This window comes from Coregonus clupeaformis, chromosome 20 (assembly GCF_020615455.1).
Source record: "Coregonus clupeaformis isolate EN_2021a chromosome 20, ASM2061545v1, whole genome shotgun sequence".
NCBI lineage: Eukaryota > Metazoa > Chordata > Actinopteri > Salmoniformes > Salmonidae > Coregonus > Coregonus clupeaformis.
In genome coordinates this window covers 62,717,994-62,727,845 of record NC_059211.1, presented here as the reverse complement: position 1 = coordinate 62,727,845, position 9,852 = coordinate 62,717,994, and the positions used below count along the sequence as shown (strand labels likewise).

The 9,852-nt window shown below is 44.5% G+C and overlaps 1 protein-coding gene across 1 annotated transcript; it reads left to right on the top strand.

Moving 5' to 3' along the window:
• The first annotated feature begins 437 nt into the window (after positions 1 to 437).
• LOC121543876 (NADH dehydrogenase [ubiquinone] flavoprotein 1, mitochondrial-like) lies at positions 438 to 9,588 on the top strand. Its single transcript, XM_045205676.1, has 11 exons — positions 438 to 664; positions 965 to 1,076; positions 1,204 to 1,286; positions 1,534 to 1,704; positions 6,401 to 6,584; positions 6,991 to 7,180; positions 7,591 to 7,803; positions 7,968 to 8,134; positions 8,239 to 8,320; positions 8,669 to 8,814; positions 9,255 to 9,588. The coding sequence occupies exons 1-11, from the start codon at positions 648 to 650 to the stop codon at positions 9,348 to 9,350; spliced, it is 1,461 nt and encodes a 486-aa protein (XP_045061611.1). The 5' UTR covers positions 438 to 647; the 3' UTR covers positions 9,351 to 9,588.
• The last annotated feature ends 264 nt before the right edge of the window (positions 9,589 to 9,852 follow it).

Genomic DNA, 9,852 nt, shown 5'->3' with positions numbered 1-9,852 from the left:
AAAGAAAACAGATAAATAAACAAATATCTATCTCTGTCTGTTTGTGTTGTTTGTTTGTTTGACACTAATGCATGGTTCCATATCCATAGATGGTAGCCTAGGCCTAGGTAGGCCTAATGTATTAGTCTACAACCTGCTTCCTGCTGTATTACATTGTAGTAAATTAGTTGTAATTTGGAACTTTAATTTAGTGCATTTATTTAGCCAATACAAGATCAGAGCCTAACTGCAATTCCCAATGCAATAGATTTCCCACAGCAAAAAGTGTTCAATTATAGTAGATTATTATGGACAACAAAAATGTATGCACTGAGTAGGCCTAACTTCTTAGCTGCAGTCTTTCACATACACTGTAGCCAGAAGCACTTCTGCCAATGATGCAGGGAGGAATGTCAGCCAGCCTCGACACCTGTGGCTTTGGGTTGTCGCAGGCGCACGGGCCACAGAACGTCATAATCTGATTAGCAGCACTAGTTGAGTTAGCTAACCCAACTAGGTAGCCTGGCCAACAACCGACCGCACTGCTAACTAAACTGAATTTGGGAGTGTTTTGTCATATTTGAGACGGCAGTGGACAAATCAAGGAGAGAAGCAACGGCCCAAAGAGGGAAACCTTTCAGGTTATCAACAACATCCTTGGTCATCTAATGACAGCGTCAGGAAGGTGAATGGAGATTAGTTAGCTAGAACATTCTTAGCAGCACAAATTAGCAGCTAAATTAGCTCAACTAGGCTAATTTAACTGGACCAGTAACCGTAAATAAGCTTTTTTTTTCATTTGTTTGGCCAAATGTACATAGAATAATTTGCCATAAGCTGCATAGAATAATTTGCCATATGCTGCTTAAGGTATCTTAAATCGTTATTAAAGTATAGATTCTTAAATGAGCACTAGGCCAATAAATAACTGGCTAACTGGACTAGATAGCTAGATGGCTACAAACAAAGTTCCCTTCACTCTCAGGATGTTGACGCTGCGCCGGATGCTAGGAAGCGCAGGTGCGCACTCGGCGGCCGCGCAGCAGTGCCTCTCGCCCCATCTGGGCCAGCGCTACAGCACCGCGGCGAAGCAACAGGTAGCCTTCTCTCACCTAGTGTAGTTTAAACCATTTCTGTTTTCTAGACTAGGCTACAACTGCCTAGGTCTCCATCTAGCCTATTATCGTTACATAAATTATTATGTGTGTTTATCTGGGTTGCTAGGAGAATCCAAAGAAGACTAAATTTGGTCCCTTGAGTGATCAGGACCGGATTTTCACAAATTTGTATGGCCGTCATGACTGGAGGTAGTAACATCCCAACATAACATCACTGAGCACATACACACTCTGGATACCATCAAATCTATGCACATACAGTACTCTTGCCCCCTTCTTAACCATCCATAAAGTGTCCTCCTCTCCTTGTCCCCTTCCCTTAACCTACCCGAGAATACATGATATCTGAAAACAACACATACACCAAGTACATAGGAAGTATTAGGGGATAGTGGCCTATTTAAAACGCCATCTATATTTCCCATTGTGTCCCCAGCCTGAAGGGTGCTCTGCGTCGGGGTGACTGGTATAAGACTAAAGAGATCCTCCTGAAGGGGACAGACTGGATCCTGAACGAGGTCAAGGTGTCTGGTCTGAGAGGGAGAGGAGGAGCTGGCTTCCCCACCGGCATGAAGTGGGGCTTCATGAACAAACCCAGTGACGGCAGGTAAGAAAGAGAGCGAGAGAGAGAGAAAGTATGTGTGTGTGTAGGTAGCGGCAGGTAGCTTAGTGGTTAAGAGCGTAGTGCCAGTAACCGAAAGGTCGCTGGTTCTAATCCCCGAGCCGACTAGGTGAAAAATCTGTTGATGTGCCCTTGAGCAAGGCACTTAACCCTAATTGCTCCTGTAAGTCGCTCTGAATAAGAGCGTCTGCTAAATGACTAAAATGTAAATGTGTGGCAGTCGGTGCCATTTTTTTATAAGCATGGCCTTATTTCTATTACAGCATATTGGATGACTGTCATTCATATTCCATTCACATTTAATTTACATTTTAGTCATTTAGCAGACACTCTTATCCAGAGCAACTTACAGTTAGTGAGTGCATACATTTTCATACTGGCCCCCTTTGGGAAACGAACCCACAACCCTGGCGTCGCAAGCGCCATGCTCTACCAACTGAGCTACAGGGGACTCACCCAGCTCAATGTAACATCAATAGATTTAGGCTACTACATTATACTCAAGTTTTCCCTATACCCATCATGAGGTTGCTACAACCTAGCCTATGAATGAAAGTTTACCATGTACGCTAGGTGCACAGGTCGAGAGAAATTTGAGTAATCAAGGTGACAGACATTGATACATTCAATACCGCCTTGTACACTCTAGCCTGTTCCGTTTGCGTCCGTTTAATAAACGTTTTCAACAGAATCGGCGGAATGAATACAAATCAAATCAAATCAAATGTTATTTTTCACATACACATGTTTAGCATATGTTGGGTGTAGCGAAATGCTTGTGCTTCTAGCTCCGACAGTGCAGTAATATCTAACAATTTCACAACATATACCCAATACACAACAAAAAAAGTAAGGAATGGGATTTAAGAATATATACATATATGGACAAGCAATGACAGAGCGGCATGGACTAAGATACAGAATAATATTATAGAATAGAATGCAGGATATACATTTGAGATGAGTAGTGCAAGATATGTAAACATTATTAAAGTGACTAGTGTTCCATTTCTTAAAGTGGCCAGTGATTTCAATAGGCAGCAGCAGCCTCTAATGTGCTAGTGATGGCTATTTAACAGTCTGATGGCCTTGAGATAGAAGCTGTTTTTCATTCTCTCGGTCCCAGCTTTGATGCACCTGTACTGACCTCGCCTTCTGGATGATAGCGGGGTGAACAGGCAGTGGCTCGGGTGGTTGATGTCCTTGATGATCTTTTTGGCCTTCCTGTGACATCGGGTGCTGTATGTGTCTTGGAGGGCGGGTAGTTTGCCCCCGGTAATGCGTTCGGCAGACCGCACCACCCTCTGGAGAGCCCTGCGGTTGTGGGTGGTGCAGTTGCCGTACCAGGCGGTGATACAGCCCGACAGGATGCTCTCAATTGTGCATCTGTAAAAGTTTGTGAGGGTTTTAGGTGATAAGCCAAATTTCTTCAGCCTCCTGAAGTTGAAGAGGCTCTGTTGCGCCTTCTTTACCACACTGTCTGCGTGGGTGGACCATTTCAGTTTGTCGGTGATGTGGATAGGGGGGTGCACCCTCTGCTGTTTCCTGAAGTCCACGATCATCTCCTTTGTTTTGTTAATGTTGAGTGAGAGGTTATTTGCCTGGCACCACACTCCCAGAGCCCTCATCTCCTCCCTGTAGGCAGTCTCGTCATTGTTGGTAATCAAGCCTACTACTGTTGTGTCGTCTGCAAACTTGATGATTGAGTTGGAGGCGTGCTTGGCCACGCAGTCATGGGTGAACAGGGAGTACAGGAGGGGGCTGAGCACGCACCTTTGTGGGGCCCCAGTGTTGAGGATCAGTGAAGTGGAGATGTTGTTTCCTACCTTCACCACCTGGGGGCGGCCCGTCAGGTAGTCCAGGACCCAGTTGCACAGGGCGGGGTTCAGACCCAGGGCCTAGAGCTTAATGATGAGCTTGGAGGGTACTATGGTGTTGAATGCTGAGCTATAGTCAATGAGCAGCATTCTTACATAGGTAATCCTCTTGTCCAGATGGGATAGGGCAGTGTGCAGTGTGATGGCAATTGCATCATCTGTGGATCTATTGGGGCGGTAAGCAAATTGAATACACCCCTGATCACACGCAAACACAGTTCACTTTCATAGCAGCAGCATACAGTACCAGTCAAAAGTTTGGACACACCGACTCATTCCAGGGTTTTTCTTTATTTTTACTATTTTCTACATTGTAAAATAATAGTGAAGACATCAAAACTATGAAATAACACATATGGAATCATGTAGTAACCAAAAAAGTGTTAAACAAATCAAAATATATTTTATATTTGAGATTCTTCAAAGTAGCCACCCTTTGCCTTGATGAAAGCTTTGCAAACTCTTGGCATTCTCTCAACCAGCTTGATGATGTAGTCACCTGGAATGAATTTCAATTAACAGGTGTGCCTTCTTAAAAGTTAATTTGTGGAATATCTTTCCTTCTTAATGCATTTGAGCCAATCAGTTGTGTTGTGACAAGGTAGGGGTGGTATACAGAAGATAGCCCTATTTCGTAAAACACAAAGTCCATATTATGGCAAGAACAGCTCAAATAAGCAAAGAGAAACGACAGTCCATCGTTACTTTAAGTCATGAACGTCAGTCAATCTGGAAAATTTCAAGAACTTTGAACGTTTCTTCAAGTGCAGTCGCAAAAAACATCAAGCGCTATGAGGAAACTGGCTCTCATGAGGACCGCCACAGGAAAGGAAGACCCAGAGTTACCTCTGCTGCAGAGGATATGTTCATTAGCGTTACCAGCCTCAGAAATTGCAGCCCAAATAAATGCTTCACAGAGTTCAAGTAACAGACACATCTCAACATCAACTGCTCAGAGGAGACTGCGTGAAATCAGGCCTTCAAGGTCAAATTTGAGATTTTTGGTTAAAACTGCCGTGTCTTTGTGAGACGCAGAGTAGGTGAACGGATGATCTCTGCATGTGTGGTTCCCACCATGAAGCATGGAGGAGGAGGTGTGATGCTGTGGGGGTGCTTTTCTGGTGACACTGTTGGTGATTTATTAGAATTCAAGGCAGGTCAGCATGGCAACCAGCATGGCTACCACAGCATTCTGCAGCGATACCCCATCCCACCTGTTTGCGCTCCAGGCTGTGTAAGGGCTATTTGACCAAGAAGGAGAGTGATGGAGTGCTGCATCAGATGACCTGGCCTCCACAATCACCCAACCTCAACCCAATTGAGATGGTTTGGGATGAGTTGGACCGCAGAGTGAAGGAAAAGCAGCCAACAAGTGCTCAGCATATGTGGGAACTCCTTCAAGACTGTTGGAAAAGTATTCCAGGTGAAGCTGGTTGAGAGAATGCCAAAAGTGCAAAGCTGTCATCAAGGCAAAGGGTGGCTACTTTGAAGAATCTAAAATATTACATCTATTTTGATTTGTTTAAGACTTTTTTGGCTACTACATGATTCCATATGTGTTATTTCATAGTTTTGATGTCTTCACTATTATTCTACAATGTAGAAAATAGTAAAAATAAAGAAAAACCCTGGAATGAGTAGGTGTGGCCAAATTTTTGACTGGTACTGTACATACACCATGATCCCTTTGATCGTTGGATAATTTATTCTCGCATCTACATGCTCTCCTCCTCTCGCCTTTTCACTTCGCTTGTGGACTCCAGTGCACAACACATCAGCTGTCTGTAACCAGGCGAAAAAACCTTTCCAAGCCAAACCTTCATATCATAACCGCTAACCGCAACACACAGCCTACATCGTTGTCACCATATTATAATGAAATAGTCAACATAGCTACTAGAACTAACGTGTTAGTAAACCCGCTACAATCATGCAATACAGTGTACAATCAGCAAGGAGTTTAGTAGTTACACCGGCGGGCCCCGGTGGCAATAAATTAATACAACCAAAAGCTTACCTTGACTTGGAAGAGTTCCAGTGTTGGATAGCCATAGTCAGCTAGCTAACATAGCATACCTCTCTGAGCCGGGTGTTTGAGTAGGCTAAACTAGCTAGCTGCATTCTCTAGCTAAGTGAAAGTGAAAAAAATACTAAATATAACTAGCTCTCTCTCTCTCTTGCTTCTCCTTCACTTTTGAATACATTTATTTGTTCAAAACTGTTCAACTATTGTCTTTCTCTCTCTTTGAGTGAACTACTCACCACATTTTATGCACTTCAGTGCTAGCTAGCTGTAGCTTATGCTTTCAATACTAGATTCATTCTCTGATCCTTTGATTGGGTGGACAACATGTCAGTTCATGCTGCAGGAGCTCTTATAGGTTGGAGGACATCCTCTAGATGTTGTCTTAATTACTGTGTAAGTCTATGGATAAGAGCGTCTGCTAAATGATGTAAATGTAAATGTCTATGGAAGGGGGTGAGAACCACGAGCATCCTAGGTTTTGTATTGAGTCAATGTACCCAGAGGAGGACGGAAGCTAGCTGTCCTCCGGCTACACCATGGTGCTACCCTACAGAGTGCTGTTGAGGCTACTGTAGACCTTCATTGCAAAACAGTGTGTTTTAATCAATTATTTGTTGACGTGAATATATTTAGTATAGTTTTATCTAAAAAGGATCACTTTTGAAATGTTTCACTATTTAAATGTTTCTGAAATTCACGGAGGAGGATGGTCCTCCCCTTCCTCCTCAGAGGAGCCTCCACTGGTGTATAACATACAGTATCTGTGTCTGTATCTCAGGCCTAAGTACCTGGTAGTGAATGCAGATGAAGGAGAGCCAGGGACGTGTAAGGACAGAGAGATTATGCGTCACGACCCTCACAAGCTGGTGGAGGGCTGCCTGGTGGCTGGGAGGGCCATGGGAGCCCGCGCCGCTTACATCTACATCAGAGGAGAGTTCTACAATGAGTCCTCCAATACACAGGTCAGAGTTCTATAACGAGTCCTCCAATGCACAGGTCAGAGTTCTATAACGAGTCCTCCAATGCACAGGTCAGAGTTCTACAACAAGTCCTCCAATACACAGGTCAGAGTTCTACAACGAGTCCTCCAATACACAGGTCAGAGTTCTACAACGAGTCCTCCAATTCACAGGTCAGAGTTCTACAACGAGTCCTCCAATTCACAGGTCAGAGTTCTACAACGAGTCCTCCAATACACAGGTCAGAGTTCTACAACGAGTCCTCCAATTCACAGGGCAGAGTTCTACAACGAGTCCTCCAATACACAGGTCAGACTACCTGCTCAGGCTGGTTAGAGTCATGTCCTCTCCTGTCTCCTCCACACACGAGCACACACACACTTACAGTATGTCCCGTCCTGTCCACCAGGTGGCGATAAACGAGGCGTATGTAGCAGGGTTGATAGGCAAGAACGCGTGTGGCTCTGGGTACGACTTTGATGTGTTTGTGATGCGGGGAGCAGGAGCCTACATCTGTGGGGAGGAGACGGCTCTCATCGAGTCCCTGGAGGGCAAGCAGGGGAAACCCCGACTCAAACCACCCTTCCCCGCTGACATAGGTGAGGAAATTACCTACCACCTTTGACCTTGATCTTTGACCCCTTTCTCCTGTCACTCCTTTCTAACTTACCTGCTAACATAGGTAAACACCTACCACCTTTGGATTTACCTCCTTCTTGCCAAAAAAGAAACAACCAAAATAATGATAATATGGTCTACCAAAACCCTAACAGAAAAATGTGTAGTTTCATGTTATCACAGGTTGCTTTACATGTTGTCACATGTTATCACATTAACTTCACATGTGATCACATGAAAACATGAATGTGGTTCATGTGGTTTTTTTCCATAAGGGAACTGTACATTGCATTTCTGACAGTTCAATTGTTTTCTGTAGATTATACTGTGAAAATAAATGCTCTTCTTATTGACTTTCTCTCAATGTACCACATTGTCTTTGGGTCTCCAGGGGTGTTCGGATGCCCAACAACGGTTGCTAACGTGGAGACGGTTGCCGTGGCGCCTGCTATCTGTCGTCGAGGTGGAGCGTGGTTTGCAAGCTTTGGGAGAGAGAGAAATGCTGGGACAAAGCTGTTCAACATCTCTGGTCATGTGAACACTCCATGCACAGTAGAGGAAGAGATGTCCATTCCTCTCAGAGAACTCATAGAGAGACACGCAGGTGTGTGTGCGTCTGTGTGTGTTCGTGCAAGTGTTAGTGTGACAAGTTTTCTAGTACTGCCTGTATTTGTGTTACTGTGTGTGTATGCCAGAGTGGGTATATTATTGGTGCTGCTGATATTTGTGCGCCTGACACTCCCTTCCCCTCGACTCTGATTGGTTCAGGAGGTGTGAGGGGCGGCTGGGACAACCTACTGGGAGTGATCCCTGGAGGCTCCTCCACACCCATTATCCCTCGCTCTGTGTGTGATGATGTCATGATGGATTTTGATGACCTCGTCCGCGCAGAGTCCGCTCTGGGCACTGCCGCCATCATCGTCATGGACAAATCTGTAAACATGCACTCACGCACACACTATTTACTTTATATTGATGAACATTGTTTTATAAGAACAAATCAAATTGTGAAGAATATGTGTGTACTCCATTCTCCCAGACTGACGTAATCAGAGCCATCGCCCGTCTGGTTGAGTTCTATAAACATGAGAGCTGTGGCCAGTGCACCCCCTGTAGGGAAGGTAAGGTACTACATGCTCTGTATTTTACATTTTAGTCATTAAGCAGATGCTCTTATCCAGAGCAATTAGGGTTAAGTGCCTTGCTCAATGGCACATCTGCAGATTCTTCACCTAGTCTGCTCGGGGATTCGAACCAGCGCCCTTAACCGCTAGGCTACCTGCCACCCTATATTATTTTGATAATATAATGTCCACAGGTTTTGCTTCTATATAGCTTATTGCTCAAACATAAAACCCCATCTCACTTCTGATAATTTGATATCTGTGTGGCACAAAGAAAACCAGGTAACTGGGTGGTTAGTTGATCTCTCTGTCCCTCGCCCTATCTCTCTCTCTCCCCCCCACCAGGAGTGGACTGGATGGATAAGATGATGTGGCGGTTTGTGCGTGGTGACGCGGCCAACTCAGAGATTGATATGATCTGGGAGCTGAGTAAACAGATTGAGGGCCATACCATCTGTGCCCTGGGGGACGGGGCCGCATGGCCTGTACAGGTGAGACTACTGGGGGACAGGGCCGCATGGCCTGTACAGGTGAAACTACTGGGGTCAGAGGTTAGACAGGTACAGGTGAGACTACTGGGGTCAGAGGTTAGACAGGTACAGGTGAGACTACTGGGGTCAGAGGTTAGACAGGTACAGGTGAGACTACTACGGTCAGAGGTTAGACAGGAACAGGTGAGACTAATGGGGTCAAAGGTTGATACAGGAACAGGTGAGACTACTGGGGTTAAAGGTTGATACAGGTACAAGTGAGACTACTGGGGTCAAAGGTTGATACAGGAACAGGTGAGACTACTGAGGTCAAAGGTTGATACAGGTTGTTAGAGTGGGGTGAAGAGTTAGATGAGAACGGATGTGGAGATACTAGTGAAGTAACATCCTGACCCCCACCTCCTTCTCTTCCTTCACTCCAACCTTCTCTTCCACTTTAGGGTCTGGTCCGTCACTTCCGTCCGGTCATGGAGAGCCGCATCTCTGAGTACCACAAGAAGAACTCTGCCAGGGAGGCTGACATTGAGATGATCTGAGACTGAACTCCCTGGTCTTAACATTCTGATCTAACCATTCCTCACTTCAAATCATTTCCATTGCTTAATGACTGGTTCACAGTTCTTCAGTTTTATTGGATATTTACAGTATGTTAATGAACCTAGTACGTATTCAACACCAACCTACTTTGTTTGTTTTTGTTATTTACCTATGTATTTATCATGTATTTATTCATTTGTTCATTCATTTGTTTATGTACTTCAGATTACCTCTGAATATACACACATGAATAAAGTTAAATCAAAATGGACTTATGTTATTTTCTGTCATCTCAAAAATAGCATATAATCTAGTACATAAAACATCTATATCAGTAGAACAGAAATAAGTCAATTTGCTTTTCTGTCATCAGGTTGTTAGAGGAAGATTTGGGGCTCTTTTAACCCTCTGACTTTCCATCTGATTTCCCCTCACATAGGGAAGAGCAGGAAGCCATTGAAGGGGCTGTGACTAATTGTATCATCATCAAAGAGTTTGTTG